We start from the raw sequence: 22,484 nt of genomic DNA, 5'->3' as shown, positions 1-22,484 counted from the left end.
TTTATTTACTCCGGGGTTCTGTTTATTCCTGTGCATGTGTTACTGGGTGTGTGGTGTGTGTTGTGTGTTGTGAGTGTTTGTGACACTTCCCCCCCTCTCTCCCACTCTTAAGTCCTAGGCGACTGTACTCACCATCGTCGTCACTCCAGGACGGCCATGGTGTGGTACAGCATCGGGAATACTTGCAGTTCAAGTTCCATGGCGGACGCGGACTCCTGTGTGTCCCTGGAGGTGAGTGTCTCCTTTTCAGTGATGTGTTTCCGCCAGGCTTTTGGTGTTGTTGCTACCGCCCCGGAAATCGTGGCGGTGTGCTATGTCATACTATGGTGGGCAGATCCTTGTATTCAGCCTGCCTGTAGGTGGCTACCGCCAAGTTTGGTGTTCATACCGTGCTGGCAGTTGGTGTGGTACATTGACTGTCTATGGGAGGGATTACTGCCATTGTCATAATTTGGCGTTCATTACCACCAGACTGTTGGTGGTGATACAGCCACGTTAACCCTGGCGGTGAGAAGACTGCCAGGGTCATAATGACCATCTATGTTTATGGATGCAAGATTACAAAAACAAAATAATAAAACAATTTACCATTTTTATAATAATACAATAAAAAGCATTCCTTAAAGGTCTGCATAAGGGCTCTTGGAGTGCAAAGGAAAATATGGTGCAGTTTTTAATCATCTCTGATCAAGAGAAACAGGGACTGACAGAAGAAGATGCTGGAAACTAATTGCAATTGTGGGGAGAGTGTTTGAAGAGACTGGAACAATGTACAACAGGACAGCTGTTTGTGCATTTTGTCGTGCCGCACCTAAAATCTAATCCTGGACAAAGTTCCTACAAGTAGTGGACATTTTGGACCATATTTATTTTTATTTGCAGTATTGTCAAAAATAATCTGCAAAAAGAACAGATGATGGACAGAATGCTGAACCATGCAAATATTCACCCCCAGCCACAGATCTGGGTTTAATCCATTGTTTTTTTTGCTCACCACACCACCCCAGTCTGAACTCCGCCTTATGCAAATCAGTCTTGACCCTGCTTCCTATGGGGACAGTCCATCCCGAACTGCTGGGTCAGGTCCTACCTAGACGGGAAACAAGCATCCTGGGACTGATTTCATGGTATCGCCTGTGTTCAAGCAAGCCTGCTTGAATCCAGTGGCACAGTGAGCACGTGACCCACTCCTGGGCATACCTTTCCCACTTAGGGCAACAAAAGCAAAAAGAACAGATGATGGAAAGAATGCTGAACAAAGCAAACATTCACCCCTAGTCACAGATCTGGGTTTAATCCATTGTTTTTGCTCACCACGCCACCCCAGTATGGACTCAGCCCTATGCAAATCAGCTAAGCTAGCTTGAATCGCAGTGAGCATGGGACCTACCCCAATTTGGGCCCACGCCACCCCAGTTTGGACCCATACATATTCCAAATTGGACCCATACATATTCAAATCAGTCTTGGCCCTGCCTGGAACCAGACCAGCCCGAAAATAACAATCTATTCATAACTGGGAGATGCATAATGAATCATTATAAAGTGTTATGATGCCAGGAGTATGCTATATGAAAATACAAATAACCATGGGAGAAAAACCCCAGAATCACAAAATTATATCAATAGCTTTACATGAAACTAAAGTAAAACAAATCTACAGATATTAGGCTTGATTGTCTAACAGTTCACTCTCAATATGATACAAAATATAAAGAAAAGTGGTTAAACAATTATGTTTTTACCTCTTCAGACTTCTTTGTGATCTGCTTTTCAAAGTTCTCTTTGTTTTCTTCTAGCTGATTCAAATACAACTCCAGCTCCTCTTTACAAATTGCCAGCGCTGTATCTAGGTGTTTCACCTGATAACATGAAGAGAATGAATGCAACAATGTCTTGCCACAGAAAAAGGTAAAAACTTGTCAAACTATATATTTTATTTCCTAAAGCATTCAAGTGTTACAATAAAATTTACCAAAGACAAATGCCAACATATACAAGGGGTTATGTGGTGTTGTCTAAGCTTATGAATGACAACATCATGATTCCAAATAAGTACAGAGTACCTTTCCTATTAATAGGGAGTATTTGTAAAGATAAGCATTATCTAATATCCTGGACTTTTGGTGCTCACAGGTGAAAAATTGTTTTGAGTCCATTGAGTAAATACTGAGTGACTGGAACTTTGAGTAAAAGACTCTACCAGGCCTTTTATAAACCTACTAACCACAGATTCCTCAACTTTAAAACAGAAAAAATGCAGTAACTCCTATTGGGGGGGTGGATCGGATGAAAGGCTCAGGTCGAAATGTCCTGCATGTGCAAACAAGCGAAATGCCCTTAGTGTCGGGCCTGCCCACCAAGGCTGTAGTGCTTCCTGAAAGTGTGCACTTAAGACCACATTGCAGACTGACATATTCAAAGCAGGCACTCTGTGAGCCAACACAGTGGTAGTAGCCTTGGTCCTAGGAGAATGGGCCCTCAGTCCTTCCAGAGACTGCATCTTGACCAACCCGTAGCAGAGCTTAAGGCAGAGGACTATCCGGATTGACAGGGTCATTTTCAGCACCATTTTGCCTTTCTCTGTCCCAGAGAACCAGTTGATGATCCACCCGCAGGGATTTGGTATGACTGTTGTAAAACCACAAGGCTCTCTTGGGGCCAGATATACAAAGCCCTTCTGCATTTCTTAACAGTCTAAATCGGTATTTCCGGCCGTTAAGAAATGCAACACAGCCTTTTCTTATAAGGCCCTTAAGAAATCGCAAATTGCGATTTCTACCTTGTAGGAATCGCAATTTGCAATTCCCAGAAGAGGAAATCGCAAATAGGGATTCTCTGATTGCGATTCCTATTCTGATGTGCAAAGCATTTCCTAAATGTGACTTAGGCATTTAGTTAGATGCAATTACCACCGACCAAAGTGCTTTTTTTATTGCAATAGAATAGATTTTTTTTTATTGCAGGTGCACCCCTATTTTGGGGTGCACCAAGAGGGGCCTTTGGCCCTTTGCCATCCCTGTTTTAGCATTTTCTAAATAGAGATTTCTTCACAAGAAATCGCTGTTTAGGCCATGCAAGACCTGCCCATTGACTAAAATGCAATGGGATTTCTTAATACCGATTTCCTAATAGTGATTCCTACTCTGCAGGAATCACTATGAGGAAACTGGTATCTCTGTACATAGTGTTTTGCATTCCTTAAATAGCTATTTCTAGGAAGTCGATATTTAAGAAATGCTTAATTGCATTTTGCACATCTTGCCCTTGGCGTCTAGCCTAGGGAGTCTTTTCTTTTTTTTCGATGGGTGAGGCAAAGTGAAGAATGTTGGGAGGGTGATGGAGTGCTCGTGCTCAACATGAAAAGCAGTCACAGCCTTGGGCACGAAGGCTGTTAGACCTCAGCACCACTTTATCTGGGGAATAAAGTAGTCTAAGGCAGTGGTTCCCAAACATTTTCTACCCACGGCTCCCTTGACATACTGGGCTTTAGCGGCGGCTCCCCATTATGTTAGGGTTTTTATTTTTTGGCTGGTGGGGGGATGTAATCCCAGATTACGGAGTACTTTTGTTTTTCTCCCTGAAAATAACTGAGATGAAGCAGATTAAGGTATTGTCATTATAGATATAACAAAATAAAAATAAAACAGTTTAATAGAAAATGTAATTGGCTGAGTGAGAAACAATACTCTTGAGCACTGGGGTCTGCATGCCATATGGAATGTTTTTAAACTACTTTTGTTTTAAATAATTGCTTTTGGTGACCACAGTGTATGCAATTTGCAGGAGGACTTCTAATTTTAAATAGCTGCCACCCCACCCTCAGTTACTACTGTTGTATCAAAACATATTCAGTTGTGTTTTGTTTCTGTAATAAATACTGAAAAAATAATTGATTGGGCAAGCCAGTATTTTCTTTCACTTTGAAGATTTTTTAAGCCATTTATTGCTACTATTGTCTTATCAGTTTTGCCACCACTATTGAATATCATGATACAGTTCATTAGATTATGGCCAATACTGTTTGTGTGATGTGTATATGATTTTCAAAGGAAACCATCGCCGGTTAAAAAGGCTTTCTTTGGCTATTTTATTATTGCATGGGAAGTTGAAAAGACATTCACCTGCCCATTATAAGGATTATACATACAATGGACATTGTGCCTTCATTTTGCATTCAAGAAGGAGGGTGTGTTGGATATTGATGTAATGTTATTATAGCATGCCATCACTATTGATGATTTTGCAATGCACAATGTTCACTTTGATTGAGCCCGCATTTGCTGCTCTGTCTCATTTCCATCTGGATATCTGCCTAAAAGCGGTGTTCCAAATATTGTGTTCACTTAGTTTGCAAGATTCTGTGAAAACCTATTGCACTGTTCAGCGTAATCATTTTCAAAGTTCTGTGCCTATTCTGCCATCTTGTGATTACAGCCTGTAACGTATTTTCAAAAATAATTTTTTTGTGCAACAAACAGAACAGGCCTTGAAGGTGACAATACCACTTTTTCCTGATATTCCACATGTATTCCATTTACGAATTCAATCACAAACTAGGGTTAGGGTCCACAATGAAATTCTGAGTAACTTTAATGAGGTCAGTTTGTTGGACAAGCTCTAAAGACTGGGCCCTTTTCGAAGACCACTTCTCACGTACTTGTCATATTCACCTCTAGCCATCACAAACTCCTCGGCATGGTCAGACTTCAATTTAATAATAAGCTATACATGGTGGAAACGCCTAAGCACTCAACTGCTAATGGGGAACGCAGAGCTTATACCACCCAGCTAACTGAACCAAGACAATTATCAATGCCATGATTTGTACATGTTAGATTCGTTTTTCACAGACACAGAATGTCTGGGCTCACTTGTTAAGTACATGCTCGTAGCCGGAGTCTTTGTATCCATGATGCTGATGCCAAGTCTGGGGGACACAGAAAAGCTCTTCCACAGCAGGGATCACTCTGATATTAAGTTCAGTCCCTGCCCCGGGCACAGGCTGTCATGATCCCGGAGGAGGCGGAGGCAAGAGACCTGCCAAGACCAGGCTGCAAAGGGTCAATAAATCACACCTCCATGTGTTATTCCCAGCAACAGATAGTTTCCATTTATGTGTTTTTAGTATTTTCAAGTGTGTGCTTTAAGAAATATTTGAACAGAAATATTTACTCTTTACCACGTGGGCATTGAGTTAGAATGGTAAAAACACACTTCCCTGGAGCAGAGGGCTTGTCCTTTTGAATGTAGAGAGTGTGTGGGTGCACACGCATGTCTCCCCCTGCGTAAACATCAAGGCACTGCTGTTGCTCTGTCAGCATTTTTCTCAAAATTGTTACGGTTTCAGGAAAGTGATTCATCAAAGTAGTGACAGAATCGCCCTGTGCCTCAGCTTCTCGAGAGTAAGGCCTGCAGTACGGGTTTGCTTAATTTTGTTGTGCAGTGGCTCCCAAACTGTGTGCGGCGCCCCTGGCTCGTTTTGACGGTGCACCTGGGAGTCGTGGCGCACAGATTGGGAACCAGTGCCATATTGGAACAAAACATGGGGGATGTGGTAATTAGACATAATAGTCTCAGCCTGGGAATGTTTTCATCAAGGAAAAATACAGTTCTGTCTCTGGAATGTGCATTGGAGCAGGGCCCGTTCTTTTGCATGCTTTCGACACAGACAAAGTACAGCCAACGCTTGACTTTCATGACCGAAGAGAGGGAGTGATTGCTAGAATCTTCCTCTTGAGTTTGTTTAAGGTACATAAGGAGGGGAAACCTGGCCCTGAGGAAGGAGCTCACCTGAAACTGGATGCACTGTTCAGGGAAAAAATCCCATGTTGGGAAGACCTCCTGCCATTCAGGGTTCCTCAGCCTGAAGCTGGCAAGGATGAAGGATTCAACCCCCATGGTGATGCATTTTAATTCTTAATTATTTAGCTTGACTACATATATGTTCACTGCATATATTCACTGTTGATGTATTGCACATTTTCTGCCTAGCACTGATTAACTGCTGTGAGTATTTTGGCATCTACACGTGTTTCACTGTATTTAAGTTAAATGCTTATGTTCATATTTTTGTATGCTTTTATTTGATATCTGGGAAGTGCCTTAATAAATTCATTACTCAGACTAAGAATGTTGCATTCTTTGGCATTGTTTCCTCTTGGTTTAAAGTAGAGCAACACAGGTATCAAACTGTGGTGAAACATGTACACCAAGTTTGAATATGCAGGTCCCTAGAACCTACAGATACACCTTATAGGTTGTCCAGAATTGCTGGGGCAAGTTAATAACTTAACTCAGCTCCTGAGGAGACATGGGTGGGCAGGGAAATCTGCAGGTGTTAATTAGCTGTCTCACTGTACCAGAATTGGGACAGCCCAGGCCCACTTAGAGGAGGGAGAGCCATTGGAAGTCAACACAGAAAGGGGTTCCTCTTTGAGGTTTTGGTGGGAATGTCCCTGGCAGAGATGGAGCTGAGGCCTCCAGAGGAGATGGGCACAGAAAGCACTTGACAGCTCCATCTTGGATTGTCCCAGTATGTCGTGCAGGAGGGTTGGAATAGGGGTGATGTGGCACCCTAGCATTGGCCAGGGATGCCTGGCATCTAGAACAATCTGCATGCACTAAAAAACACTTACACAGAGGAGAGACGTAGAACTGAACAGTGGAACTGGACAGAGGCCACACCATGGACAGCTGGAAGGACAAGGCTCTTGATGCCCTAATAGACCATGGATGCTGGGAGCAGTAGGTCTGTCCAGCACCTATAAGGCTGGCTTCCTTACTTTCCCTAAGAAACAGTTCAGGGAAGTTCTTGCCTCAGCAGGAGTCGATGAAAACCAGAGACCAAGCCAAACAGAAAAGGTGGCACAGGGAGCCAGTGACCCCAGCTCCCGGCAATGTGTGCCAAGTTAGAGACCAGGATCCCTGCTGAAATGGCTCCAAGTGGCTAACGCTTGCCACCAGGAGCAAAATGAGCCAAGAATCAAAGAAATCAGCTAAACAGGGCCAGAGATATTCAAGAGGAAAGATTTGCATTTGACCCCAAGCTCAACCGAAGGAGTGTGTGGGGCTCCACCACACATTTCTGAAATAGTCCCAGGATGGGCCACTGCCTAGGGGGGTCAACACAAGCATCATTAATAATTCATGGTCCAGGGAGACCCAGAGTTCGTCCAGCCCCAGTGACCCCATCCCCACTGGCCTGCATCTGAAGTAATGGAGCCCGGAACCCCATCCTCGGGCCCCAAATGCACAGGAAGGGACCTAATCTCTGGGACCCAAAGCCCTGAAACAGTAAGCTTGGGACGCAGGGCCCCATCCCATGGCCTCCAACATAAAGGAAGGAAGGGGCAGAGCCATCAAGCCCTCCCACAGGAATGGTGGGCTCACCCCCACTTCCTGTGCCCATGTTCGGGGGAGAGGGGCAGCCAATCCAACTCAAGCACCCTGCTTGCACAAAGCGAGCAGTGAGAACAAAGCCACCGGCTCCTGTGCCAGGAAACTGCAGTGCAAGCTGGGCTGGGCAGGGAGCTGGCTGGGTCAGCTAGGAGTGCATACTACTTAGACGGAGTGCCCCAAAATGCCTTATTGGGGGGAGGTTGGGCGGGGGGGTTGTTTTGCTCAAAGTTTTCTCATCTTGTGGTGGCCCCTAAAGGCAGGTGCGCAACCTGCGCTTTTAACTCGAGTTGTGGGGTGGGGGTAGCAGGGGCTGCAGCAGTCCCGCCAAAGGAATTTAAACAGTGACCCTTGAATTCTAGGGTCAAGGAATTTAAGACCCCCATGGCTTCTCCTCAAAGATTTAAACACTCCTAAGCATGGAAACTTTGTTCTACAGCGGACCCCCAGTCATTTGGTTCTATGGCTGCATGTTCTGTGGCCTAAGGTGGTTTAAACATGATACAGTGATGATTGCATGTAAAACGTGGTTAAGAATTTTAGTGATAGAGAGATGGTGTTTAATATGTGGTCCATGGTTTTTAATGTGGTAACCTTGACAAAGCCAATAGACCTGCTTTATTTAAAGTGACAACTTCTTACATACTAATGTGCTATCTAGCGGGGGAGAATACTGTGATTTTTGGGGGTCAAATGTGCTTTCAGAATGTCACCAAAGGTAAGTCCGCCAACCTTATGTATGTATTTGTACATTCGTGAATAGTATGGAGTAGTGCGTGCAGAATGAATTTATTTTTCCTTTTCCAATGAAAACGCACAGACTGGGCAATCATTTATTAAGCGTTATTGTTGCAAATCAGCAAATGTTGATAATTAGCCCATACCACCTCCCTGAATAGGCCTTGGACTGCTCTGCTTCACTAACCTGACAGAGTTAGGTTCTACAATGGCTCCCAGTCAGGGGATAATATGGACCTACTACTTGCTCAGCCCTTATATCCTGCACAACTAATATCCTGGTTTCCTTACAATGCTGCTGCCTCTTACTCGGAAGTCTCCAATGCAAGCACACAGGTTCAATCTGGGCCTTGCTTTTATACTGTGCCATAACCAAGAGCTAGAAACACACCCAAGAGCTGCAGCCAGAGGCAATTTGAAAGGCAAGCACATCCTTTCAACTGAGCCACAACCTAGGCTTACATGGACAGGGGAATGACAATAGATCAAAGTGGTTTTGAAGTGGTAGAGCCAGAAGAAGAGGGGCTGGTGCTGCTGCTGTTGGTTGCACTGGTGTCCCTTAGATCCACCACTTCCACAAAAGGTTGTGGAGTATGAAAAGGCTGTGATGGTGGACGCTGCTGAGAAGACTGGTCCCTAAAGAAAAGCCTTGCAAACAACAATATTGCTGATGTTTTTGAAGCACTCATAAGAATGAGTCTGCTTTCGTCATACAGTCTCTATCAAACAGTATATCCATCTAAGCAACCTTGTAATTCTCGAAAAGCCAGAAGAACACCCCTGGGCATGCCAAGTCGAGTAACTGCCATAGCCAAAGAATGGGCCACTTAGTCAGTCAAGTCTAGGCCACACGTAGGAATTTGCCTGGAGGCATCCAGAAAGTCACTCACCAAATCAGAAGACAGTTCCTTTATGTGATCCATGAGGCAAATTAAAGTTGGTTTCACAATACCTCCCCCCCCTCCCCCCCAAGGCCTGCAAGTACTGTCTGAGGAGGTATAAGTTTTCTGCAGTGCAAAGAGCTAGATGGCTCGAAACAAAGGTGTTACAACTCATAGAAACAAGAGACGTGGACTCAAGGTTCAGTTGTGCAGTAGGGAAAGGATTGGGCTTCTGTGTAGCTGAAGATTCTAGAACTACCAGGCCCTTTGGAGAGGGATGTGCAGATTAGGAATTTTGGATCAGATGGCACAAGTCTATGGTGCCGAGCAAACTACTTGTGCACTGCATGGCACGAAAATATTTCTCTCAGGCAGCCAGCACTTGTCCATGTACTGCTGTGTTCAACAACTGAAGAGGTTAGGAGCTGCCAAAAACAGCTGTTGGATTTCTTTAAGAATTCGATTTTGTCTCTGTATATGGCAAGGACAACTCAAACGCTGTTTTAACCACAACAGACATAAGGGGACAAATGTCCTAAGAGGGAGGTCCTAAAAGATAGGGGATACTACCTTCTGGAGAGGTCTCCAAGCCACTAGCAAATTGAAGATTCAAGAAAACCTTGCATGTGAGAGACACGTTGGAAGGAGGCTGCCCACCTCTAAGTCATCTTCCTTAATGCTTATACAATTCTGGTTAGGCATGTCAAGCTCAGATGTCTTCCATGTGTGCAAATCTCTGCGATACAGAAAGAGGATCAGCAAGAGGAAGTTTTTACATTACCTCCAGCCACTTTAACAATTTCCACAAACTTTGAGGGCTCAAACAGCACTTAAGAAAAACTCCAAGAGTCGCCCAAGGACAATGACAGAATCATCATTCATGGAGTCGGCACAAGGACCAGAGCTTGCAGAGATGCAGAGCGAGGTGGTGTCTGGGTCACATATGCTGGAATAGTCAAGCACACAGGAATGTGGTCCACCCTTGAGAATCATAGTAGCCCCCAGAGGAATGAGGGGACAGTCTTGACTATATACAGCATGGGCTGTAAAAAGGCTTTGCCCTGAGAAGGTGGAGTCCATAGAGATAGAAAATCCAGTTTAGGTTTAAGGACAGGTGTCCACTCTGAAGGGAAGGAAGAGTCTGGTGTCACTGCAGACTCTCTGGACGGTCCATGGTGCGGGACTATTTCCTCAGGCATGTTAAGGATTTCTCCTTTTCTGTGGCGTTCATTTTTCATGCGAGAGAACCTATTAGAGATTTGCTCCATTATCAAATGATTTACCTGAAGAAGGGGAGAGGGACTATTTTGCTGTGTCCTTAATAGGCCTAAGCCAAAAATAGTTAGTCTTCCTGCTCCCTGAAGGCTTTCTGATGCATGAAGTTTCATGGGTAACAAGCAGAAATGTCATGGTCAGGCCCTATAACTCAGACACTACATGCAGACAGAGTTTGAGCCCAGATATCTTTCAAGGTGACATCCATGAGGAAATGCTCTGTTGGCCTTAGGACTCTGCACTTTACTACTGATGACCAGTGCTAAAGCATGTGAGCTCACTCCCCTAAACATGGTTTGATTGGCATATGCCTGATTGGCATACTTATTTGACTTGTAAGTATCTTGTAGAGTGGTATACCATACACCCAGGGCCTGTAAATTAAACGCTACCAGTGGTCTTGCAACACATATTGTGCCACCCACTTAAAAAGCACTTCAAAAAATGTCCCAGGCCTGCCATATCAGCCTGAAGGCAGTGCCCTACTTACTGCCTTGTCGACTTGGCATTTAAAACCCCTTGCCATGCCTTAAACTTCCCTTTTATTACCCATGTCACCCTATAAGGCAGGCCCTATGTAGCCCATAGGGCAGAAGGCTGTTTAATTAAAAGGTAAGACATGTACTTTAAAGCTTTACATGTCCTAGTAGTGAAAAACTCCCAAATTTGTTTTTCAACTGTGGGGCATACCCCTCTCATAGCTTAACAATGAGGATTTCTTATTACGTTTCATAAGTTGTAACTCCTAAAAGAGAAGAGGTGGATATGGTATGTTTGGAATCTCTGAACTAGTAATGATAAACTCTCTTTAATGGTAAAGTTTGATTTATCATTACAAGTTTGAAAATGCCACTTTTAGAAAGTTGACATTTTCCAGCACTTTGCTCTCTGTCCCTGCACCCTGGCTTAGGTCTTATGACTGGGTGTAACTGTTAGTTGAGACTTTCTGAATTCCCCCAGTCACACAATAGTGGGATTAGCAGATCCTGAATAACCTTTCCACTAGCAGGATTGGAGAGTGGAGCCAAGGACAGCCCCACTTGCAACTGAATAGGCTGTACTGTGCCACCACATAATAGACTTAACAGTCCTGTATTGTCAGTGCAGCCAGCTAGGAGCCAGGGAAGTGAGGCAGGAAACTCCTGAAACTCTAAAGAACCATTTTGGAAACTTCTCCCACCTTCTAGCAGCAGGGCACCAGGGTATAAAAATAGGGCTCTCTGACTCAATCTTCAGTTCACTACTGAACCCACGGAAGGACTCTCAGAGGACTACCTGCTGCTGTGACCTGCTTCGCACACTGCCAGACTGCAGATGTACCTAGGAGGATTGCTTTGCTGCCTGAAACCGGACTTGAACTCTCAGTGGCCAAGCCTGCTGTTGAGATATGCATCTTCAGGTGTACCTAGAACTTCCAGAAGTGACTCCAAGGGCTAGTTTGCTAGCCTCCTATTTAAAGCCACTGGGACATAACAGGCTCCTACCATCTTGAACCTGCACCTGCACCTGCGCTCAGCCTGAGTGTGTCCTGAACCCCCAAGAGGTCTCCATCCACTCCTGGACCCTTGGTTGTGGTGCCTTTCGTAAAAGGGATATCTGACCTCGTGAAACTGTCTTTGGCTACAGCCTTCTGCTTCGTCCTGCTGGAGATTTTCGATTTCCATCTCAACAAGTAAGTCCTAAGGTAAAAATCATCACCACAGCTTCACTCCACTGATATCAGACAATGGCCCTCCCTTCACTGACGCTCCTGCAGCCTTGCCCAGCTGAACTTATACCTTCTCAGAGATGTTTTCTTCAAAAATATTCTAATTCCGAAGGTAAGCACTGACCAGTCCCAATCCACTCTGTGTTTCCGAACTGCGCTCCATTGTGGTCGGCCTCAACGTTTGATTTTGCCCCAGTCTATTGCAACCAGATATTCGCAGTTGGCGTATTTTGCTTTAATGAGCTATTTTGAACCCTAAACTTATAAAAAATCATAACTCTGGTTCTACTCATTGTATATTGATGGCTTGGGTGTCAAATACAATAACATGTACTCTAAATTGGTTTGGGATTTTTATTGTATTGTGTTTTCACTTTATTACTGTTTGTGTACTGCATAAATACTTTACACATTGCCTCTAAGTTAAGCCTAACTGCTTCTGGTGCCAAGCTACCTAGGGTTAAGCACAGGTTAATTTAATGACTTTGTGGTTTACCGTGCAAGGGATTATGGCTGTTGCTTGACCATGGCTTACACCTCTGTCAACCAAGAACCCACATTCTCACAGTGTGGTTGTGCGACCTTATTGTGTAATAAATTCACATATCTGTCTTGGGTCCAGTCAGGTTTGTTCCTAAAGCCTTAGCTCAACTCTGGGAGGGTAGGATGGCAGACAGTCAGGCTTTAGCAAAGAAACTAGTGTAAAGCATTCAGAAGTACCAAACAACTGAATAAGAAAGAAACATGACACAAAGGAAATTCAACACAAATTTATAAAAGCATATCTCATTATTATGAATTTGTAGACACCAAAACTAACAAAATTCACCAAAGAGCGCCAGCGGTATGAATTGTTAAGCAATTTACAAATCACAGTTTTTCACTCTAAATGCAAACAAGCATTGACAATTGCTGTGGTTAGGCAGGGAGTGTGAGAAGGTGGTTCTGACCAACTTATCTACCTGGACCTTTTGCTTTGTTATCAGCTGGTGTCTGACCTTTTACTAGAGGGGAGCCTTGTAACCTGTGACTCACCCATGGTAAACTCACGGTAAAATGGACTGTGCATGTTTACTGCCAGTGTATGCCTTTTAAGATAAGGCTGCTGAGACACAGCAAGGGTAAGAGGCACTTGGCTGGTTACATATGAACACAGGGCTGCGTGTGGGCGACTTCTGACGTTTGAAGCCCAGGAACTGCGCACAGGTAGCATGGCACAGAAGGGACTATGCAGGGTTGGGCAGTGACCTGGAATAGGCCTTATAACGTGGATATACAATGTAGGAAAAGTCAGTGTGTTTTACTATCTTGACTGTAGTGACACTCCATTATACACCTATAGGAAAGGCTACCTTAGGGTGCAGCTCTGGTTCCCCTTGGTCTACAGACTCCAGAGTCCACCCATGTACACTGTAACCTGTGTGAAAATTACAATTCTGTTAAGTCCAAAAATATATCTCTACAGCTTATGGGTCATCCAGGAACCACATATTTCTCTGTCTCAGCTAAGGATCAGAGCCCAGGAATTTTTTATGACCCTGCTGGGCTAATTATTTTTCTCTCCAGCTGCAGGAACAAAGGACTTACCCATCAAAGGGAGCAAATAACAGTCAGCTTTAAAGGAGGATAGGAGTGGGTGAATAGCTCTGCATCAATCAGACAGCTGTCATCCCGTGCCAAGAAGAGCGCCTGCCCAAGGCCTCTAACAAAGGTGGGAGTCCAGGTCCCTGGAGCAAACCAGGAGAAGGTTTTTTTTTAAAGATTTGCTGGGGAAGGCCCTGGCAGTGATGTTAGCGAGAGTGGAGCTGAGACCCACGGAGCACATGTGGCAAGTGATTCCTGGGTAACACCATTTGAGCTATCCCAGAAGACTATGCAGGGAGGATGGGTCATGGCCAGGAGAGCTGAGGAGGCACGTCAGGATAGGCCATAGGTACAGCCCTGTTGGACATTCCAGACCCCATTTAAAAGGTCCTGCGCAGGGAAGAGGGCTCTCTCTTGCTTGTGCTTTTCTGCAGAACACTTGAACTGAAGGCAACCATCATGGACAACTGGAAGGAGGAACATACTGACTGCCAATTGACCCCAGGACCAGTGAGACACTCCCTCAGGACCACGGAAATTGGTTCCCTTACATTCCCTGAGGACCAGGTTAGGGAAAAGACTGGGCTCCTGCTCAAGGAGGGAGCAAAGCCCAGAGAGACAACAAAGTGAAAGGCTGGCACAGGAAGCTAGTGAAACCTGCTCCCTAAACTGTGTGTTGCCATTGGAGACCACACGGCCTGAATCAAGTGCTCCAGGTGGCTAGGGCTTGCCACCAGGAGCTAAAAGAGACCAAGATCAGCTAAATTGGCCCAAGGGGACTTAAGTTGTGACCATTTCAAAGTGGATGAACTTGATCCTTTTGCCTGCACTGGCAACAAAGCGTGCCAGTTTCACCTTTGCTCTGGAGTAGGCCAGGGACTGGGGGCTACCCATGAAGAACAGTAATGAGGATGCGCCGTCGCACCCCCTTGCACAGCGAGTGAGGGACTCAGGACCCCATCCCTGGGCTCTGTGGATAATAATGCCGGGTGGGAGTGCCTTTGCGCTCCCCCATGAAGGAGGGAGGGAGTGGGACCAGGACCCCTTCCCTCGGCCCTGTTTTTTTGCCACCAGTGAAAGAGCGCTGTCACGCCCTCTTGCGACTCCCAAAAGGGACCCAGAACCCCCTCCCTGGACCCCGAGTTGCAGAGAAGACGGAGGCCTGCTGCCACACCCCCCCCACACACACACACGGCCCACCTTCCCCGCACCCCTGTCTAGGGGAGTGGGAAGGTCAGCTGCACAGTGTGCATCTGGGCGCAGGAGCTGGCATAACATGGAGGACTTACAGGCTCCCAAGGTAATTTTTCCTTTTATAAAAGAAAATGCACAGACTAGGCAATCATTGATTGAGTGTTATTAATGTGCATCTATGAATGGGGATTGCTCGCCCACACCACCTCCCTCGAGTAGGCCGTGGACTGCTCTGCATCGCTACCCTGCGAGAGTTGAGCGCTACAATGGGGTGTTTGGTTCCCAGCAAAAGACAGATGCGGACCCATTAACTGTACTGGCCACACGGGGCGTGGCCACGAAGCCGAAGATGGCGCACGCTTGATCCGTCTGCTCAGGAGGGGCCTAAACTTCTCCTGTTATCCTGGGCTACCCCCCGGGGCAAATTGACGGGGAGCGAGAGCGGGGACCCGTGTGGGTGACCCGAGCACCAGCGGAGCCCAGAGCGAGCCTGGCGGAGCCCGTTGGAGACGGCCGGCGAGCCCCACGGCCTGGGGCCTGTCGCCGCGTTAATGCCGGGAGCCGGACTGAGCAAGTGAGCGGGCGTGCGGCTGGACGTGGGACCGCGCGCCGTTTGAGGGGGAGCCGGCCGATCGCGGCTGGGGAGGCGGGGTGGCCCCCCTCCTGTCTGGAGGTTGCTGCAGGGCTGATAGTGGAAAGCCTCATGTTCCCGAGACCGCGGAGGACGGTGTGACGGCGGCCTGGGGTGCGTGCGGGCCCCCATCCTCGCAAGTAAGGAGAAGCAACAAGAACGTGCGCGACCGGAGCCCCTGGGCCTAGAGTGGGACCCGGCTGACGGGAACCTTGCTGTGGCGTTGACCCTGCATGCGGCACGGTGTGTCTGGCGGAGGGGGCCTCTAGTGTAGCGGACACCCACTTTAAACACCGGCACGCACCTGCGGAACGGGCCGGGCCCCGGGAGGGCCGCCCTGAAGGAGGAAAGTACCGGACCCCCGGCCGAACGAGATGATCGGCGGATAGAGGGGCCCCCTGTTGGATAGTCGTGCCCGTGGTGGCCTACTGCGCGAACGGAGCGCTGGCCCCTGAGCTTGGGGCTGGCATGGCGGGCCCCGGACCACAGAACATGAAGGATCACCCAGCTGCACCTAGGGAGATGAGAGTCCTGGGGTGACCCCGACTGGGGCATGCCAATCGAGGAGCTGAGTATCAGCGGACGGCCGACGGCCCAGGGGTAAGGCACAGCGACGCAGCTTTGAACTGTGCTTGAGACGGAAGTCCTAGATGGGGGATCCCCTGAACTAACGCACCGTGGTCCGATTCGCCACTGGGGGGGACGATCTCCTACGCAATCGATGTCCCCTAAGAACCGCCACAAGGCTAAAGTCATGGACAGCACAGCGACCCCGGGCGCAAGGGGGGGGACGTGCAGGGTCCACTGCAGGTCAATGTACAGGACACCCTGGACAAAATATTAGGTGCGATAGAAGACACTAAGTTAACACTGCAACACGACATCAATCAGGTCGCGGTCGAACTGGGCCCTTTGAGGGCTGACCATCACAAATTATCGGACAGAGTCAAAGAAACAGAAACCACACTGGCCGACATCGCACCAAAACAAAAAGACCTGCAGGCCGAAATGTCGCATCTCAGAGATAGAGTGATGCGACTAGAGCGAAGAGCTGAGGACGCAGAGGGGAGAAGCCGGCGGAATAACGTGCGAGTGGTGGGCCTCCCGGAGGGGGCAGAAGGATCAAAAAGATGTGGAATTCCTGGAAAAATGTTTGAGCACAGTGGTGGCACCGGGCCGGCTGACTTCATTCTACACTCTGGAAAGAGCACACCGTGTGCCTGCGAGGCCCCTGGCGCCGGGCAGGCCCCCCCAAGTGGTGATCGCAAGATTACTGCACTATAGAGACAGGGACATCTTGCTACAAAGGGCGCGAGAAGAGGGCCCATTTAAGGTAGCAAATGGCGAAGTCACGCTGTTCCCGGACTTTACAGTAGAGGTACAGAGTAAGCGTGCCTCATACATGGCAGTCAATAGGGCTCTAAGGGACGAAGGTATACAATATTCGTTGCTGTACCCGGCTAAGCTGAAAGTAATGCTAGACAGTAAAACAACATTTCTTCAATCCCCGGAGGAGGCATGGGAATGGTTGGAAGCCCATGGGACCCAGACAGAACGGCTCGGGAGGGGGGGCCCGACCGGAGGTGGACCGCGCCGGCCCCCAGGGGAAGACGGACCCGAAGTCGCCCACACTTGGCGCCATCCCAGAACCAAAAAGAAAGTGGCAGAAGAGCAGCACTGGAGGCAGCGGCCCGTGTGAACGGAGAGGGGACCCCCCCCGGGAGGACTCTGGCGGTGAATCGGACGAGACCGTGATGTCATCGGCGGGGGGCTCGAGCAGCTCGGTGCAGGCCCCGGTAGTGACCCCGCAGACTGCAGATGACCTCTGAGGCCCAGAGGCTTACCGGACACCCTGGGGCAGGCGCAAATGGTGTACTAATGGCCCCTCCGTGCAGAGCCACCCCCCTACTGGAATCTCGCCTGTACAGGTGGACTGGCGAGAACTGCAACTAAAAGATGAAACATGCTGCACTGTTGCACAGGTGTCTTTTCTGTTTTTGGGCAGCCTACTGTTTGAGAGGTGCCCTGGGGAGGGGGAGTTGGGATAAGCAGTTACAAGTTAGGATGGCAAGGGGTGGTGAATGGTTGCGTAACAACAGTGCTTCACTAATGAACAGGGGACAGCAGACGGTAAGAGTAGCAAAGAGTAGCCAATGTACATTTAAAAATCACCAACATGGCAGAATACAATTTCTTAACGTGGAACGTTAGAGGGATGGGGTCACCGGCCAAACGACACAAAATACTGGCTTATTTAAAAAGGAGGAATATACAGGTAGCAATGCTACAGGAGACCCACCTAGCGGCTGTTGAACCTGAGAGATTGAGACGTAGGTGGAGGGGGCGGGTGTTCGCAACAGAGTACTCAGCGTACGCAAGGGGAGTAATGATCTGGATCCGTGCAGGGGTTCCCCTAGAGATAGAAACTTCCAACATAGATCGAGAGGGGAGGTTCGTGATTCTGGAGGGAAGGTTATACGGCACACCGATTGTCCTATGCTGCATGCCCCAAATCAAGACCAGATCCCCTTTTTGACTAAATTGTCGAGCCACCTCACCCGCCAGAGGAGAGGAGAGCTTTTGGTTGGAGGGGACTTCAATAGTATATTGGATGTAGACTTGGATAGATCCTCCCCCCAACTGCAGGGTGCAGTGTCAAGTAAGATAGCTGGGAAACTTAGTGAATGGATGAGCTACTGGGGGCTGGTGGATATTTGGCGGGAACAACACTTACACGACAGGGATTACTCATATTATTCGGGCCTTCACCGACTCCACACCAGAATCGACAGGGTGGCATGTACGGCAGACCTTGCACGTGGGATGGTTCACTCAGAATATCTGGGCCGTACACTGTCCGACCACAACCCTCTATTAGTAACATGGATGGCGGCAGAGATTAGGCCCCCCATTCCGGCCTGGAGATTGTCCCCTACAGCACTTGAGGACCCAGCATATAGAGACACCCTGAGACAGCACCTGACTGACCATATTCAATTTAACAGTGGATCCACCACCTCTAGATCCACGGAATGGGAGGCCCTCAAGGTGGCGACAAGGGGTTTTTGTCTTGGACAATCGGCCGGAGTGAGACGCACACTTGAAAGGGAGCTGACTAAGCTAGAGAAGATAATACATGAGGGAGAACTTAATCAGGGGGCTGGCACACTAGTAAATGAGAAATATAATCAGGCAAAGAGGGACCATTCCCAGATCGAAGAACAACTCAGATGCCACAGCACACAAAAATACTTTGCCTCCCTACAATCTGAAGAGGGTAGGTCTGGGAAAATGTTAGCCTGGTTGGTGAGGCCGGGAGGAGAGGCCGAGCCCATCACAAATGTGCTGGATAAGGAGGGGACATGCAGAAGTAGACCAGGCCCTGTAAATGATGCATTCAAGGAATATTACACCTTTTTATATGGAAAACCGGCTGAAATCAGTACGGAGGTCTTTGATAATTACCTACAACATATACCTATAACGAACCTGATGGCCGAAGACAGGGATAGGCAGGGGGGCCCAGTAACGATGGCGGAGGTCAGTGAAGCTATAGCTCAATTAGCCTCAGGGAAGACCCCGGGAACAGACGGCCTCCCCATGGACTTTTATAAAAAAATTGAGAAGCAACTGACCCCCCAGTTGGTAGAGATGTATACAGAATCGCTACAGAATGGGATAATGCCGTGCACCATGAGAGAGGCAATGGCAGTCCCACTCCCTAAGACAAAATCTAGGCAACCTTCGGTGACTGACTTCCGCCCCCTGTCAATGCTAAACAGTGATTTTAAAATACTAAGCAAGATCTTGGCCAACCGTTTACTCCCTCTTGTACCAACTCTGGTACATGTAGATCAGAATGGTTTTGTCCCGAATCGCAGCACCTCCTTAAACCTGAGACGTCTCTTTGCGGTCCTGAATATGCCTAGCGACACGAAACCTACAGCAGGTGTGTTGCTCGCGGTGGACTTTGAGAAGGCATTCGACTCGATCAGATGGGACTACTTGAAAGCAGTGATGCTCCGTATGGGAATGGGTGAAGATTGGGTCAAATGGGTGGATTTGTTATACACGTCACCGCTGGCAAGAGTGACAACAGGTAAAACGGTGTCCGGAACTTACCCAGTTCACAGGGGAACCAGGCAAGGTTGCCCATTGTCCCCACTGTTATTCGCCCTGGCCATCGAGCCGCTGGCGTCCCAGATGCGGCAGGAGGGCGTGGATAGAGGAGTGGAATGGGGTCATCTCGCTATATGCTGATGATATACTTGTCTACCTTAGGGACGGAGAGAAGGATCTCCCATGGGCGCTGGGAGTGCTGGAGAACTATGGGAACATATCTGGACTTTGCCTCAATCGTAGCAAGACATGCGTCTTCCCTATGGCACCGGGCGGCGAACGCCCGACAACATGCCCTGGGGATATGATTTGGGCCCCTCAAACCTTTAAGTACTTGGGTATACAGGTGTTTCACGACAGGGCAGACTTGCGCGAGGGTAACCTGGGCAGAGCTCTACGATCCCTAAAGTCCTCGGTGGGGTTCTGGCGATCGCTGAAATTGACGATAATGGCCAGAGTAGCATTGTCCAAAATGGTCATGCTGCCCCGGCTTCTATACTACTTCGCTAATCTGCCCCTTCTGATTCCAACAGCGTGGTTTCGTGAACTAAACACCCTACTCAGGGAACTTATATGGGATGATGGTCGTAGACGCACCTCGCTCCAAATATTATGCAGGCCAACTAACCAGGGGGGGTCTAGGAGCGCCAGATTTTGAAGCCTACTACCTGGCATCCCAGCTGCAATGGGTTGCCGGGTGGCTCACAGGTAAGGGTCACCTGGAGAGGTACACCGACCCAGTAGTGGAGGACATAAATCAGTTCATTGCTCGAATGACAAATAGGAAGCTCAATCCCCACATGCACAGCCCGATGACAAGAGTGGCGTCAGCATGTTGGAAGAGGTGCGTGAAAAGGGATGGCACTGTCCCCCCGTACTCTCCGGCCCTACCCCTGGCGGTACTCACGATCGAGGCAGGTGAGAGGAACCTGGGAGGCATGAGCCTCGGAACCTGGAGGAGAGCAGGAATAGAAACGGTGGGAGGCCTGTTTCAGGAGGGAGTGTTGAGGTCTTTTACTAATCTTGTTGACAGTGGAGTCTCCCAGGGTCAGTTCCTTATGTATCATAAACTGACACATGTGCTGAAAACACACTGGATCACGGTCAACGCGAAACCAGCCACCCACAGGGTGCTGCATCTCCTATTGACATCAGGAGATGAGTCCCATCTGATATCTAAATTATACCGAGTTCAAATTGAGGATGCACTAGATTCCCTGCGGCCACTGAGAGAGAGATGGGGGAGGACAGTCGGTAGGGAACCGTCTGATGCGGAATGGAACAGACCTTTGGCTTACTCCCGGACCGTCGCTCGCAGCACACGACTGAGATATATACAATATATTTACCTCCACAGAACGTACCTCACCCCACATCGGCTAACAGTAATCTATGGGGGAGTTCCTAGGGTGTGCCCCAGATGTAAAAATGTAGACGCAAATTTTGACCACATGGTATGGACCTGTCCAGAGATCCAACTGGGGTGGGAAGAGGTGATGTCCGACCTAGCGAGACTCCTTAATATGAACCTGACTCCGACCCCTGACAGATGTCTGATGGGCTTTGGGGATGGGTTGCCGCGGGGAAGAGTGGAGACCCGCTTTCTGAGTCTAGCACTGGTACTGTAGAGGAGACAGATCGCAAAGAACTGGAAGGCACAGTTTCGGCCCCCCCGGGTTGGGTGGAGACAAGACGTTACAACATGGGCCAGAGCCGAACTCCAGGTCCTGAAGAGCGAGGAGGGGAGGGGACTTCGTCGCCACCCTATAGCACAGAAATGGGAAGTAGCAATGACAAGCTGGGACAATATACTGAGAACAGCGGACACAGACACACCAACAGGAGCGGAGACTGGATAAACATAGGAAGGGAGGAGATGTTGCCTCACCCTCTAGGACATGGTAAGGGAAGACACGATAAGGCCGAGATTGAACAAAAGGCGGACAACAGGGGACAGAGCCCAGGACATTGAGTAACAGACAGGTTGGACCCGGTAGACGCCCCACCCACCTGAAACCAGACAAGTCAATGAGTAATGACACCATATATACTGGAAAAGCCAGGAAATGGCATCCCCCTGCATTAGCAGCCTCCACCCCCTACATTGCCATCGTGTTTAAGTTTAAGTTGATTAATGTTTGAAGCGAGTTAAATGTGTTGTATAATAACTAGAAAAACATAACTCTGCTACACCAGGCCAATTGGGCAACCCATTCGAGAAGAAGCGCCACTGATGTTCTATTCTTACATAAGTTTAAAGTATAAAGGTTATCGAATAATGAAGTAGAACATTCAAACAATGTAGACAGTAGTGATATCAACACTGTTATGCACTAACACGAAGCAAACTAGATGGTGCTGTAAACATGATACTGTTTATTAATAAAATGTTAATAAAAAAATATTTTTAAAAAAACTGTACTGGCCACACAACTAATGACCTATTTTCTTATAGGGAGCAAAGCAGGGGGACCAGTATGGCTTAGCAGGACAGTTGCCTTACAGTCAAAGCGGTTGCCAATCCAGGGCTCCATGGGTATCTCACCATAGAAATCAACTGAGTGTACTTGAAGCAAGGGATACAGGATGCTGATTCGGTTGATGGGGTCTTACTGGGGCCACCCCTCAGTCCACGAACATGGTGGGATGACTTTGGCCACAGGGTGGATGTCCCTTGAAGTCCAGTCAAAAACCTTTTGCAACTGGTCTACTAGTTTCTGATCACAGCAAAACCAGCGGTTCCTTTCAGCTGCTGCTATGTGCGTCTTGGGTGACCCAACTGCACATTATAGACTCTCCCGGGTCTGGCAGATTTGTGTGCAACTTTAGAATGTCAGGATTCGATCTTCAGGGCTGCACTTCGGTCATCAGCAGTGAACAGGCAATTGTGGCTATAAACTTTGCCAATGTGGTTTCTTCAGTTGTTTTGGCCCTGTAGCTCTAATAGAAATTCAGC

General features: G+C 48.0%; 1 protein-coding gene across 4 annotated transcripts in view; it reads right to left on the bottom strand.

The window, feature by feature from the left end:
* The window catches only part of CCDC18 (coiled-coil domain containing 18), a 574,107-nt gene that overhangs the window by 286,434 nt on the left and 265,189 nt on the right, over window positions 1-22,484 (bottom strand). For all 4 annotated transcript variants that reach the window (XM_069232377.1, XM_069232374.1, XM_069232375.1 and 1 more), the window contains one exon: window positions 1,746-1,862. In XM_069232377.1, the coding sequence (XP_069088478.1) occupies window positions 1,746-1,862 (117 nt within the window). The remainder of the gene's footprint in view (window positions 1-1,745; window positions 1,863-22,484) is intronic.

Source organism: Pleurodeles waltl, chromosome 4_2, assembly GCF_031143425.1.
Source record: "Pleurodeles waltl isolate 20211129_DDA chromosome 4_2, aPleWal1.hap1.20221129, whole genome shotgun sequence".
Lineage (NCBI taxonomy): Eukaryota > Metazoa > Chordata > Amphibia > Caudata > Salamandridae > Pleurodeles > Pleurodeles waltl.
This window is presented reverse-complemented; position numbering and strand designations above follow the sequence as displayed.